This window comes from Rana temporaria, chromosome 3 (assembly GCF_905171775.1).
Source record: "Rana temporaria chromosome 3, aRanTem1.1, whole genome shotgun sequence".
NCBI classification, from domain to species: Eukaryota; Metazoa; Chordata; class Amphibia; order Anura; family Ranidae; genus Rana; species Rana temporaria.
In genome coordinates, this window is record NC_053491.1 from 330,906,906 (window position 1) to 330,921,456 (window position 14,551).

At 45.0% G+C, this 14,551-nt stretch overlaps 1 protein-coding gene across 5 annotated transcripts in view; it reads left to right on the forward strand.

Moving 5' to 3' along the window:
- Nucleotides 1-14,551, forward strand: part of RNF213 (ring finger protein 213) — a 520,350-nt gene that overhangs the window by 225,861 nt on the left and 279,938 nt on the right. For all 5 annotated transcript variants that reach the window (XM_040345008.1, XM_040345007.1, XM_040345006.1 and 2 more), the window contains 2 exons: nt 11,150-11,308; nt 13,607-13,696. In XM_040345008.1, the coding sequence (XP_040200942.1) occupies nt 11,150-11,308; nt 13,607-13,696 (249 nt within the window). The remainder of the gene's footprint in view (nt 1-11,149; nt 11,309-13,606; nt 13,697-14,551) is intronic.

Genomic DNA, 14,551 nt, shown 5'->3' on the forward strand with positions numbered 1-14,551 from the left:
TGGAGTACACCACGGGACACAGAGGTCCCCCCCTTCTTATGGGAACCTTACTGCTTTGCTACAAAACTGAGGTAGTTCCCTGATGGTAGGGGTTATATGGAGGGGAACTGTCTTCAATTGGTTGTGCCAGTGTCCAATCACCGCTGGTGACCCCTAACCCATTATGTAATGATTGGCTCTGTGTCCCGTGGTGTACTCCAAGAAAAGGATTTTACAGGTAAGCTGTTATAAAAAACCTTTTTTTTTTAACAACCTTGAATGAATGAATGAATGAAAAACGTATAAAGTGCGGCGCATGCGAACTGAATCGCTTAGTACCAGCCTGTATATATGCCTTCATTACCAGGTAATTTTTCTGTTTTCAGTGCTGTGATAGTTTGATTGACAATTGCATGTCACGCAACACTGTACCTAAATGAATTTTGGTGGTATTTATCAGCAACTGGGATTTTTTATTGTTTGCTATACAAAGGAAACCTGAATTCCCTACTGTCCGTTATAGAACGTGTAAAAAAATTGCAGTAACCGCATGTGATACCCCATTTTGGAAAGCAGATACTCCAAGGTGATCCATTTGTAGTGACATTTTTTGGAAATGAAGAAACCTGCTGGTATTGAGGTTGTTAAAATATAGAGTATGGTAATGGTCCACTGATACATTATTATTGTCATACACAGAAGGAGTATGAAGTAAATGGGTTAGTGAACGTGACAGAGCGGAAGAGGATGGAGATGAGTGGTTGATGTGCTGTATAAAGGAGGTGAAGGTGTTAAAGTCGCTAGAGACAGGAATGAGCTGAGATATATAGGAGAGGGGCAGGGTGAAAGTGTTACAATAGTGTTACAATAAAAGAGCCACAATCATAGTATAAGCCAACAAACAAGAAGAACCGAATTGCTGCTCCTTACAAAATTGGGAAAATCTACAAATGGCATACAAACGAACAGCACACACCAAGTGCAGTGGAGTTAAAAGCTTTAATATTAAAACCAAATGCAAATTGACCATTAACAAAATTAAAATGGGAAAGGCATGTACTCAACACTCCCCAGCATGGGTGTCTCTGTTTTCATACTTGTAGTCCTGGACAGCAGGGCTGTCAGATGGAGGAATACCTACAGCTGAAGGATGGACCACCACTCTATACTCATGCACAGTGTGTTACAGGGAATCTTCTGAATGCCATCACATGCAGGTGGAGCAGCGGGGTGGTAACACAGTTTGAAGAACCTCCTTCTTTGATAAGCCTACCTAGAGGGAATACTGTGATTGCTTTATGCAGGAGAAGAGGGAGGGCACATGACACAACACTGCAACCTGATATTCTCAGTGCTGACAAAGACAGCAGCAGATGGACTACGTTAACCAGCTGAACCACATAAAACATCTAACAAAACAAATGGTTTTAGTAAATGCACATAAAATAGGATAGCAGATAGACGTGAGCAAAAGTGCTGTGCCGTGTATATATGTGTATATGTATGTATGTGTGTGTGTGTATATATTAGGGCTGTTACTGATCAAAATTTTTCTGTTCGATTAATCGTTTTTTTTTTTTTACCGATTAATCGACTAATTCCGATTAATTATAACGCACACACAGATCCAACTACTTTTAGCTGATCTCCTTGCAGGCTGATTCCCAGTGCAGCTACCAACCACTGGAAAATAGATAGCAGGATACAAAAAACACACAAAGGCAGAGCTCGATGGGAATGGCATTAAAACTTTTATAGTCTTCAAGTAGGTAACCGAATAAATATTGCACTGGAGATAAAATCGATGTAGCTACATAAACTGTAAAAATGGTGCGAGTAATACCAAACAGTACCAAAAGCAGTCATAAAAACATGTAGCTAAGTATGATACTGTTATAAAAATGTGTATAACGATACCACTGCTGAATCCAGATGAGGAGAGGTTAACATCAGTCCGTCAGGCATGTAGATGTCCCATGAAGGGAACTATCACAACTCCCAGTGGATGGCTGTAGAACCCCAGGTTGATAAAGGGAAGTGTAACAGCCCTTGCTTGTGGCAGATAGTAAGGTCCCGCCGGCATGCAGATATGAAAGCACAGCTAAGGAGCCCTTCAGATGGACACTGCAAGTCCCGCCGGAGTCCGTGACGTTACTGGATCTCCAACGGAACTCCCTGAAGGCCCAGAAGCCGGCGGAGAGGTGAGTACCAATCCAAAAGAATTTTAATAGATCAAAAAAATTAAAGATTAATCGATTAATTAAAAGTTAATTTGCACAGCCCTAATATATATATATATATATATATATATATATATATATATATATATATATATATATATAGTGTACTGGGCATCAGCTAGCGAACTACATTACGTAGCAAACCTGGTGACTTGCTCTAAGGTATTCAAAGGTATATAAAGCTCTTACTAAAATGTACTAGAGAGACATATTGGATTTCTTCTGCCCTTGACTCTCTAGCACGATGGTGACTTAATGATGAACTAGAGATAAACACCATATTGTGACACAGTGGATTCAGAAACATGTACAATAAAAAAAACTCAATATATACAATAGCTATATATTAGGCCCCTTGCACACAGGTGGCTGTTCAAAGCATGTTTTGTTATTTTGAAATTTCAAGACTCCAGGTACAGCGATCACTTGCATTTGTACATTGCTATTAGCTGCATTTACTTGCGTTTACATGCGGATGCGTTTAGCTGCGTTGGAACATTCTTGCCATTTCTGATGTGCTTCCTGTTTTTTTTCTCTCCTTGTTTCCGCTGCTATCTGCAGGTGAAATGGTACACTGCGATTACCTGCAGGTATTTAGCTGCGGTAGATAACTTGATCTATCCGCAGCTAAAAGCTGAATTCTATCTATCCGTGTGAAAGGGGCCTTAATGTCGTTATAAGTTCACATTGTAGGAAAAGTGATCACCATTATTATTTCTGTTTATTACCGGTATTTATGTAGTGCAGACAATTTATGCAACGCTTTTCATGTATGTTGTGCATTTGCATAGGTCCCTGCCCTCAGGGAGCTTACAGTTTGAGATCCCTATCTCGCATTCATATACACACATGCTGGAGCCAATTTGGGACACAAGACAGTTGATTTGCCACCATGTCTTTGGAGTTTAGAGGGGAGACCCGAGCACCCGGAGGAAACCCACACAGGCCCAAGGGGAACATGCAAAAACCTCCCAACCACAGCACTATGTGTGTAGTGCTGTGGTTGGGATTCAAATCACTGACTCTGGTACTACCCTAATTTACAAATTAATATGAGGTCTTTAATTCATTATAGATATTTGAGACAAAACATATGCAAAATAGATTTTTTATAAGGCGGTATGTGTGAGTTTGTGTGTGTGTGTGTGTGTGTTTTTTTTTATATATACAGTGTGTGAGTTTATGTATTTATCTATGTGTATGCATGTTTATATGTGGGTGTGTATGTATGTTTATATGTTTGTATATGCAAGTTTATATCTTGACATTACTGTACTTAAATGTACACCATGCAAGTGATATGTATGTTTGCACGGATATGTAAAGGCATCCTGTGCATCTCAGTGCAGGCAGTCTTGTTCATGTTAGTTGGGGCACAGAGGTTGCACAGACACAACTGCTGCTCCCAATTTATACATCCATGTGGGTGCAGGTCCCTGAACACAGACAGTGTGATTTCAGGGACCCTTACCCACACAGATATCAAATTGGAAGCAGCAGCTGTGTCTGTGCAGTCACTGCATCCCAATTGACATGACTAGGACTGCCTACACAGGAATGCATGGAACAGCTGTGCATCCCTGTGTGAGAAAACATGGCTCTCACACAGATGCACACTTAAGCACACCATTCTCAATGAGGCCTTACTCCTGACCCCTAAACTTTGTATAAGTGTTTTTTTTTTTTTTTAAAGTAAGCAGATATGCTTTTTTAGACTGGGGAGCCTTGAGAATGCAAATACTTTAAAGGTTACCCTGACTGAAAAAAAGTTTGAGAAACACTGTTTCTATTCCAACCTTGGGGAAACGGTTTGTGGGAGGCCCATTTCTTTACATTCAGGCCTTGTACACACGGCCCAGAATCTCGTCAGGAAAAAAACGTTGTTTCTCTTATTGTCCATGGACGGACACAGCTCCTTAAATCTTGACAAGTGGGTTATGTTCCCTGTTTACAGGAGAGGACTAGGCAGAAACATGTTAGATAATTAAATACATGTTACATTAACAGAGTTGAACAGCCCCACCCAGGGGGCGGTCCCTCCAGACATAACCCTCCTCACTGCAGCCTGCAGCCTCAGTTTCGTTCTGCCTAGCAAAGGAGAAGGACATATGGCTCCCTTTTTGGGCCCAGCGCCCTGAGGAGAAATTTTATTTGATTTTACTTTTTCTTGAAGAATCTTCTTTCAACTGTCGGCTGAGAGACAGGCTGGATAATATAGATCCTTGTAGTCTACTCAGTCCGACCAGCAAGCCTGGGCACACCTTTGCAAAGAGGCTGGGTCTGCCACGCCATATCCCATGACTCCTGGGGTGGCTGGTGAGCTTTGCTCCGAGGTCCACATATGACTGGGCTGTGGTGTTGTCTCACTCACAGTGGACTGGGCCGACAGCTACCTCCATTGCAGTTGTAGTTCTGTCAGGAATGCGTCAGCGAGTCCTCGCTCAGACGGGTAAGTACAGTCCCTCCTGCTTCGGTAGGTTGGTACGGCTGGGCATTCCTGGGGTTCGGGGGTCCTCTTCTCCTCCCTTCCTTGCTCCTTTTCCCTTGCTGCATTGCTAACATTGCCGCTGTCAGGGGGGAGGGGGCCTTCCTGAGAGGACTGTGTTATCTGGCCTGTGTTTTTTCACTGTTAAAAAGCCCTGTGATGAGCACAGATGTTTGATTATCCTGTATTATACTTCAGCGAGTAGTTAGACGCTGACTGGTGATCCTTACCCACCTGTAACGGTTTTGTATGGTCATTTTATCTCATGTTCATTGCAATGTATCTGTGTCTTATCCTTAAAAAAAAAAAGCCCTAGGAGGCTTTTCCTGTTTAAACGCGGCATTTTGCCGCCATTTGGCACACAGGTCCCTGCAGATGCCGCACAGTTACCTCACGGTTCTTTTTCTCTCACACGCTGTGTGCTGAGAGCGGACGGCAGCACTGGGCAGTCTCCTCCTGAGGTGAGTCCCCTGGTTAACCCTGGTCAGCGCAGCAAGTGGGTGAGAGGGCCTGAATAGGGCTCTAGGAGCTTTTGTTTATTTGTAAGCACAGGTGTGCATATTATAATACACACTATGTAAATATTATTAATATCTGGAGTCAGTATCTGGGTCCTTCCCCACATGCTGTGGTGGCAGCAGGTGTTAGCACCTGGGATTCCCACAGAGGTTTTATTGTTAGTCCTGGACATGTTTGTGCCAGGGTGGGGGTGGACTGTGGACGGGCAGTAAAAGAGTGCCCCCTTTCCCCGTTATCTCCTGGGGAATGCTCTGTTATCGAGCCATGGACCAGGTACCTGGGTAGTAAAAAAAAAAAAAGAAAAAAGCCGGATAAGGCATTTATGGGTGCGCTTTTTACTGCTGCAAGGGACTCTCTTAAGCTGCATAGGGCAGCTGGGTTTCCGCCGAGGGCTCGGTCTTTTTTGGATCACACAAATCAGACCGCTCTGTGTAGGTTTTTTTCCCTTCTGTGCCCTTTGATAATTTCTGAGATACGGAATGAGAAAAGCCGATGAGGGCTTTTGTAGTCCCTCACCGCCGGGCGGGAACCCCCGCTTCTATGGATCTGACTGATAGAAGATCCGAAGTACTGACCTGTTCCAGGTTTACAATGCTGGAGTCTGACTTGCGGCCTATTGTGGCCACTACTCTGGGGTCTCAGTCAGCGCTGGCGCCATTTTTTGGGAGGTTTTTCAATTACATTGAAAACTCCCATTGGCAGCCATTTTGTCATAGCTGCGCTATGGCGCAGCTTACATTGCTGTCAGCCATTTTCCTGTGGCCGCGGTCTGAACGCTCGGCGGCCATCTTGGAGTAGTCTTGACCCCTAGTGCTGTATACAACTCACGGAGTGAGCATTTTGCATCAGACAGTGGAGCACCGACTCTCTCCCAAAGTTATTAGGCTAGCAGACCAGCTGGTCCAGGGCCTCATATAGGTCTGTGATGCTTCATTGAATTCTGCGCCCTTGTTATCCAGGGCTTCTGTTTCAGAATGGTTTTATGCACACGGTGGTGTAGTGGTTAACTCCATTACTTGGCAGCAAGAGAGTCATTGGTTTGAATCCGGACACTGACGCCAATCTGCCTGGAGCTTGCATTGTTGCTCCCTGTGTCTGCGTGGGTTTCCTCCGGGTACTCCGGTTTCCTCCAAAGGCATGTGTGCATACACCTACATAATATACATACACACTATGTGTGTGTATTATTTAGGGGTAACCCTCCCAGGCCGTTAAAGGCCCAGCTGGGGGACTAATCCGTCCCTGGGTGCATAAGCCGATCACGCCGGCACCCAAATCCTGCCAGTGTATGTAGCCTTCCCTCCCTGTCTCTAGGTGGGAGGGGCGGCTTGCAGGTTCACAATTCGGTGAAACCTCCCTGCTCTCCGACCAGTGGGTCTGCGAGGTAGTCTCTTCGGAGTACTAGATAGGGTTTCCTCCTATCCGCAGAACAAAGTTCTTTCTTTGTGTCTTCCTCTCCCGGCCGTCTGTCTGCCTTGGGCAGTGTGGGATTTGCTAAGCTGCAGGGTAATTTTACCTTTCCTGCAGGACGAGAGGTTTGGGTTTTTTTATGGGCCTCAGGCCCTAAATACCTTTTGTGAACGTCGGGTAGTTCCGCATGGAATCCATTTGTTCGGTGGTAGCTGCGCTCCACCTGGGGGACGTCCTGGCGTCCTCGGACATTAGGAACGCACACATGCATGTCCCGTTTTGCGCATGTCAGTGTTTTTTTCTGTGCTTCGTGATGAGAGAGGGTCTCTGTCAGCCTGTGGCCCTCCCTTTTGATCTGGCGTCAGCACCATGGGTTTTCAGCTAGGAGCTCGCACTTATCCTAACTTTGTTGGGACAGTGAGGCTTTGCCTCATTGGCTACTTGGACGACTTTCTTCTGAGAGCAGCTTCTGTCTCCGACCTAGTGGATGTGTTATTCCCATTCAGACCCTCTGAAGATTCGGGTGGGTGTTAAACATTTAGGCCAGAAGGTGTAGCTCAGTGGCAGCAAGCCTGCCCTCCATGTGTGCGACCCAGGGTTCAAATTCTGGGCATGCTAGATTCCGACTCAGCGTTGGAGTATCTAGTGTTGATCCAGACTCCTCGGTGACAAAGGTCCTCCTTCCCCTGGAGAAATTGCAGACTCTTCAGTCTGCGGTGAAGGTATTGGCATCACGCAATCAGTCTTCTCTCCGGGTGCCTGCTGGTTCGGGGCCTGTGGGTAGTCTCCTTCAAGGCGGTACTGTATGCCCAGTTCCACACTCTGGTTTTCTAGGGGAAATACTGTCCAGGTGGTAAAAATCTCTTGTCTCTGAAATCATCAGATTCCGGTGTGCCACCTAGTCAGAGTCTCTCTGAGTTGGTGACAGAGATCCCTGACTCTTCGGTCCGGGAGGTTGTTTCTTCCTTCCAGTGGTCAGTGTTTACGACGGATGCCAGCTCACGGGTTGTGAACCTGGGGGCTTCACAAACCTGGGGGGTCCAGTCGGCCCTGAGTAGCTGGACTTGCGTGGACCTATGGCCACACCCCCCTGGGTGTGTCTGGTCTCGGTAGCTACCCAGGGTTGGGCCTGGATAGTGCCTGGGTGGGAGACCGCCTGGGAATACCAGGTGCTGTCTACTGTTCATATTTTAGGCGATCAGGCTATGCTTCTCCTTGTGGTCGACCGATCTGGTTTCAGCCGGACAACGACACGGCCGTGGCTTCGGTCTACCATTAGGTATACCGGCAGGCGGACTACTGGAGTCGCCAGATGCTGGACCAGGGCGACTGGTCTTTGTGCTTGGGGTGTTTCGGCTCCCTTGCAGGAGGTGAGCCTCACAGGGCATGGATCTCCTGGCCGCCCGTCTCCGCAAGGGTGTCAAAGTTAGTGGCCAAGTCTAGTGATCTGGTACAGATGCGTCAATCACGCTGGTGGCCCTGTGGGGTCTGTATCGGCGACTTTTTTGCCGTTCCTCCATGGTAGTTGCTTCCTCTGCTGCTCCACAGAGTGGAGGCTGAGGAGATCCTGATGATTCGAATCGCTCCCGATTGACCTCGGTGTCCTTGGTACGCCGATATCGGGCGCCTGGTAGCGGTGGTACCCTGGCGGTTGCCAGGGCAGGAGTTCCCTCTGTCTCGAGGTCCCATACTTCCTCCTGTTGTACAGTCACTGACTTGCTCAACATGGTTATTGGAAGCCAGACTTTAGGTGACCGGGGTCTGTCTGACTCGGTCATCTCAACATTGCTGAGGGCACCATAGTCTTCCGGAGGATCTACCGTCACACCTGTCAGGCCTACAGCTCTTGGTGCGAAGGGATGGAGTGACGTACTCGGTGTCCAGGGTCCTGCTGTTTTTAAAGCTTGGAGTGGATCTAAAAATTGCTTAAAGCACGGTTTGGGGGCAGATTTCAGCCTTGGCTGTGTTCTTTCAGTGGCCTTTTTTGCAGCCTGTTCCCTGGTTGGCCCCTTTTTGTGTGCAGGGGGTTTGTCATATACTTTCCCCTCTTGGCCCATCTCTTCCCCCATGAGTTTTGACTCTGGTGCTCTCGGTTCTTCAGGAACCTTCCTTTTGGAAACATCAGAGAGATTTTCTCTTGACACTGTCTCAGAAGGTGGCCCCTTTAGTGGCCTTTACCTCTGTTAGAGGGGTTTCTGAGATGGCGGTCTTGTCTTGCAAGCCACCATGCTTGATCCTCCATAAGGATTAGGTCATGGTGCGCCCGCGAACTTCCCTTCTTCCGAAGGAGGTTTCGGCCTTTCATACCTTAGGCGTGGTACATGCTTTGCTGGTGTACCAGCCTACTACGGCTCCGTTTCGGAGTTCTGACTCTCTTTTGTGTCGGTGTCTGGTCCACAAAAGGGCCTGTCGGTCTCGTCGACCACCATTTCTCGGTGGATCAGGCAGGCCATCATACAGGCCTATGCTCTTAAGGGGCGGGCCCCCCTTTCCGGTCACGGCAATTGGTGCTTCCTGTTTTTTTTTTTTTTCGACATCATGCGTCGGTCTCACAGGTGAGTGAGTGAGTGAGTGCGAGACTTGTAAAGCGCAACACATGCAAACTGAATCGCATCTGCGAGCTGTATGCATTTCATGGGTAAGGATCCCTTGACCTCCGAAGAGATGTGTTTTAATCTTTCTCCTGAAGGCCAAGTGGTCCGACTCCAGTCGGATGGTGGTTGGTAGTGCATTCCACAGGCGAGGTCCCTGGACTGCAGATCTTCGATCTCCTTTGGACTTGTATCTGGGTTTGGGTATCTGGAGTAGGTTTTTATTGGTGGATCGCAGAATGCGATTGGGGTTATGGGCTTTTATTTTTTCGCATAGATATTGGGGGTCGTTGCCTTGAATACACTTATGTATTAGACAGAGTGCCTTGAAAGTGATTCTGTCTTTTACTGGCAACCAATGAAGGGATCTCAGTGAAGGTGAGATTGATTCCCATGGTTTTTTTCCAGTCACTCGTCGAGCGGCCGTATTTTGAACGACTTGCAGATGAGTGATTTGGTATTTCGGGAGTCCTAGATAGAGTGAATTTGCGTAGTCGAGTCTGGAATTGATGATTGTTCCCACCACGACTGCAATGTCCTCTTTCGGGAAAAAGGGCGTGAGTCTGCGTAGTAGGCGCAGCAGATGGTGGGATCCGCTGACTACTGACCCTATTTGTGCATCCATTGTCATGTAGGTATCGAAAATGACTCTGAGACTTTTGACTTTGGTGCTAGGGGTGATAGTTTTACCCAGAATGGGCGGGGGAGTCCATGTTGACGCGGGGTGATTTTTACGGTTAGCGTGAAACAGGAGAAGTTCTGTTTTCGAACCGTTGAGTTTAAGATAACTGTTTGTCATCCAGTTATCTATTAGAGTAAGGCATTTCTCTAGTCCAAGAGAATGATCCTTTTTGTTGCAGATGCGGAAATACAGTTGTGTGTCGTCTGCATAGGAGTGGTAAAGTAACTTCTGGTTACTGATGATTTCAAAGAGAGGGCGAAGATAGATATTAAACAATACGGGCGATAAGGGAGATCCCTGAGGGACTCCGCATGATACCGTACGTTTTTCAGAAGTGAAAGACCCCAGTTTCACTATTTGTGATCGGTTTTCCAAGAAGGAGGAGAACCAGGGTAAAACACCTTCAGCGACTCCGGCTACTTCATAACCCACTTGTCAAGATTTAAGGAGCTGTGTCCGTCCATGGACATCAGAGAAAAGGATTTTACGGTGAGTACAAAAAATCCTATTATTTCCTGACGAGATTCTTGGCAATAATCTCTTGCCGCCCAATTGTACACACAGTCCTTTCAAAAGAACCGCGGTTTGTTTTGAAAGGCAAGAATGTGGCGACGTCATCGCGTACGACGCTCGTCACATTTGATGCCTTCGCCACCATCTTGCTTTACCCTGGAAGCTACCGCGCATGCGTCAAAGTCATTTCGAGCATGCACGCTTTTCCACGGCGACAGGTAAGTATACACACACTTGGGTTTCTCGTCGGGGAAAAAAAGGCAGACAAGAATCCCCACAAGAAAATAGAAAGCAGGATCCCCATTTTTTTCGTTGAGATTCTGGCCAGATTTCCCGACGAGAAACCTGAAAGCCTCGTACACACGCTCGGTTTACTCGACAAGAAAGCTCTGCCAGCTGTTTTCTTGCTGGTTCTTGCCGAGAAAACCAAACGTGTGAACGAGGCTTAAGATTGTGCCCCTGTGCACAAAGCTAGATTTATGAATACATGGTATGATGAGTTTAGTGTGGAGGAACCCAAGGGGTGCCTACACCCTTTTGGGATGAATTAAAACGTTAAAACAATATCTTCTTGTCCAGCTTCATTACCTGACCACACAAATGCTCATAGTTTTGGAATGTTGTATGCTTCTATAGGTGTGATGCTCTGGTGTCCAAAAATGTTGCCCATATAGTGTGTATCTTCTTTTGTACGTGTACACTGATTCATCTTTGTTTTTATTTAATTTAGCATCATTGTAAAGAAGAGGCATCAGAATCTACTTCACAAGAGCCTGATCTAGAGAAGATTTTAGAAGATGCATTGCTGCTGACGAACAAATGGCTTGAAGATGTGTTTGGGCACAGATTTAATTTCTATGAGTATGGAAAGTTTTCTTCAGAGCTTTGGGTAAATTTTTTTTTATACTTCTATAATTGTTTAATGAAAGATAAGCAGTTACCAGTGCAGCTATTCTACTTATTGATAATTTGTCAGTTTCAATACAGTTTCAATACCCATTTAAAAATGAAAAGTCTGCCGACATGGACTCAAGCACATTAACATGCTTACAGTGTCTTTTAAAAAGTATTCATACCCTTTAAAATTTTCCACATTTTGTCATGTTCCAACCAAAAATGTAAATGTATTTTATTGGGATTTTATGTGATGGACCAACACAAAGTGGCACATAATTGTGAAGTGGAAAGAAAATGATAAATGGTTTTAATTTTTTTTTACAAATAAATATCTGAAAAGTGTGGTGTGCATTTGTGATTATCCCCCTTTACTCTGATACCCCTAAGTAAAAACTGGTGGAACCAATTGCCTTCAGAAGTCACCTAATTAGTAATCTGAGTCCCACCTGTGTGTAATTTAATTTCAGTATCAATACAGTTGTTCTGTGAAGCCCTCAGAGGTTTTTTAGAGAACCTTAGTGAACAAACAGCATCGTGAAGGCCAAGGAACACACCAGACAGATCAGGGATACAGTTGTGGAGAAGGTTATAAAAAAAATATCCCAAGCTTTGAACATCTCACTGAGCACTGTTCAATCCATCATCCGAAAATGGAAAGAGTATGGCACAACTGCAAACCTACCAAGACATGGCCATCCACCTAAACTGACAGGCCGAGCAAGGAGAATATTAATCGTGGAAGCAGCCAAGGTAGCCCTGGATGAGCTGCAGAGATCCACAGCTCAGGTGGGAGAATCTGTCCACAGTACAACTATTAATTGTGCACTCCACAAATCCAGCCTTTATGGAAGAGTGGCAAGAAGAAAGCCATTATTGAAAGAAAGCCATAAGAAGTCCTGTTTTCAGTTTGCGAGAAGCCACATGGGGGACACAGCAAATTGAACTTTTTGGCCTAAAAGCAAAATGCTATGTGAGGTGGAAAACTAACACTGCACATCACCCTGAGCACATCGTCCCCACCGTGAAACATGGTGGTGGCAGCATCATGTTGAGATGCTTTTCTTCAGCAGGGACTGGTCAGAGTTGATGAGTAGATAGATGGCACCAAATACAAGGCAATCTTAGAAGAAAACCTGTTAGTCTGCAAGACTTGAGACTGGGGCGGAGGTTCACCTTTCAGCAGGACAACGTTCCTAAACATGCAGCCTGAACTACAATGGGATGGTTTAGATCAAAGCATATACATGTGATAGAATGGCCCAGTCAAAGTCCAGACCTAAATCTAATTGAGAATCTGTGGCAAGACTTGAAAATTGCTATTCAGAGGTTCTCCATCCAATCTGACAGAGCTTGAGCAATTTTGAAAAGAAGAATGGGCAAAAATGTCACTCTGTAGATGTGCAAAGCTGGTAGAGACATAAACAACAAAACTTGCAGCTGTAATTGCAGTGAAAGGGGGTAAAATATTATGAAAACCATTTATCATTTTCCTTCCAGTTTCAAGTTTTTGGTTGTAACATGACAAAATGTAGAACATTTCAAGGGGTATGAATACCTTTTCAAGGCAATGTATGAGTAATGTCTCTACTATGCCAATCTGGCTCTGGGCTCCCCCTTGAGGCTCAGGCTAGAAGTATGTTATGCTTATTTACATTTTTTTTTTACTTGCCTTCACCTGATGTATTCAGTCCAGTCATGTGACATGCTAGTTCCCTTTTTTCTTTAGACTACTGCTGGTGGTGGTCAGTCCTGGGTGATGCAGAGAACAGTGCTAATGTGATGACATCAGAACTCTTCTCTACATAAATACACTAGATGTGCAGTGTGCTGTGCTCAGGAGGGGGGGGCATTCACAGTATTTTCTTCTTCTACCGGTTTGACCGATTTGAGTAATGCTGTGTGTCATATAACTCGGATGACTGAGAACACCTTGTGGAGAGGAAGAGGAACTGCAGGCAACATGTTGATTTAAGTATTGCGGACCAAGCTACTTTTTTTTTTATCTCCAGAGGGGGGATATTAAAGGGGGAGAGGGAACATTAAAATATATATGTTTAAACTTGGAGTTTGGATTTAATATTGTACCTTTTTCTGATTTTGTGATGCCATTGTATCCCTTTATATTTTCTAAAATGTTAATTATTGATGCCAAAAAAGAGAGTTATAATTAAAAGCCACAATTTGTATTTATGCAAGTATACATGCCATATAGAGAATTGGTGACATTTGCATAGTAATGATATTTTTACTGTTGTTCTGTATTTGATTCAACTTGTCCTGTTTGATCAAGGTATGGGATCAGATTCTGAAGGCTGGTGAAAATGTAACTCCAAAGTGGAAGGACTCTCTTCTGTGTGTTTTACACAGAAAGATAAAACAGGTATCCTATTTTATACAGACATTCACCTAAAAGATTTGTTTGTTTTCTGTTCTGTGTTCTTCCAAACCCTTCAAATTACAGCTTTCCATAGATTTACCTAGCTAACTCAAAGCTATGTTAAAGGGAAGCTACAGTGTTTTTGGTAATATTTTTTTTTTCTTTACTGTTTGCAATTTTTATGTTTTTTCCTTATTTGTATAAATTCTTTACTGATACATACGTAGTACGATGAGCATTTATTAAAGCAGAGTTTCACTTAAAAGTGGAACTTCCGATTATTTGTCTCCTCCCCCCCCCCCTCTGATGCCACATTTGGCACCTTTCAGGGAGAAGGGGGGAACAGATACCTGTTTTTGACAGGTACCATTTCCCACTTTCGAAAGACGGGGCCACGACTCTATCTCTCGAAATTTCGGCCCCCTTTCTGCCTTCACCGCCTGACCAATTGGAAACTGCAGCGTGCTTTGCTCATGCACAGTAGGGAACCGGATGTGAAATCAAAAGGCTCCACTGCTGGGTCCCTTAACAGGAATGGCGGCAGCTGCACCCGACAGCTGATCTGAAGATCGGCTGGGGTGTGGCCATCGTGGGCTCCCTGGATAGGCATGTGTCCATTTATTAAAGCTTGAATTGCAGAGCATGTTAAGATTTCTTATAAGGAAGCCCAGCATTGCCTGCTTTCTTGTTGATTGTCTCTGCAGATTGACCATTCTGACAGTCCAAAGAAGTGGAGTGTGTCTAAAGCCAGCCATAGACGGATTGAAATTTGTTCGGTTCCTGCTTGGCTAGCAGAATTTTGATATGGACTTTAGACAAACTTCACTTGTTTCTCAGAAGAAATGGGCCTGTCAAGAT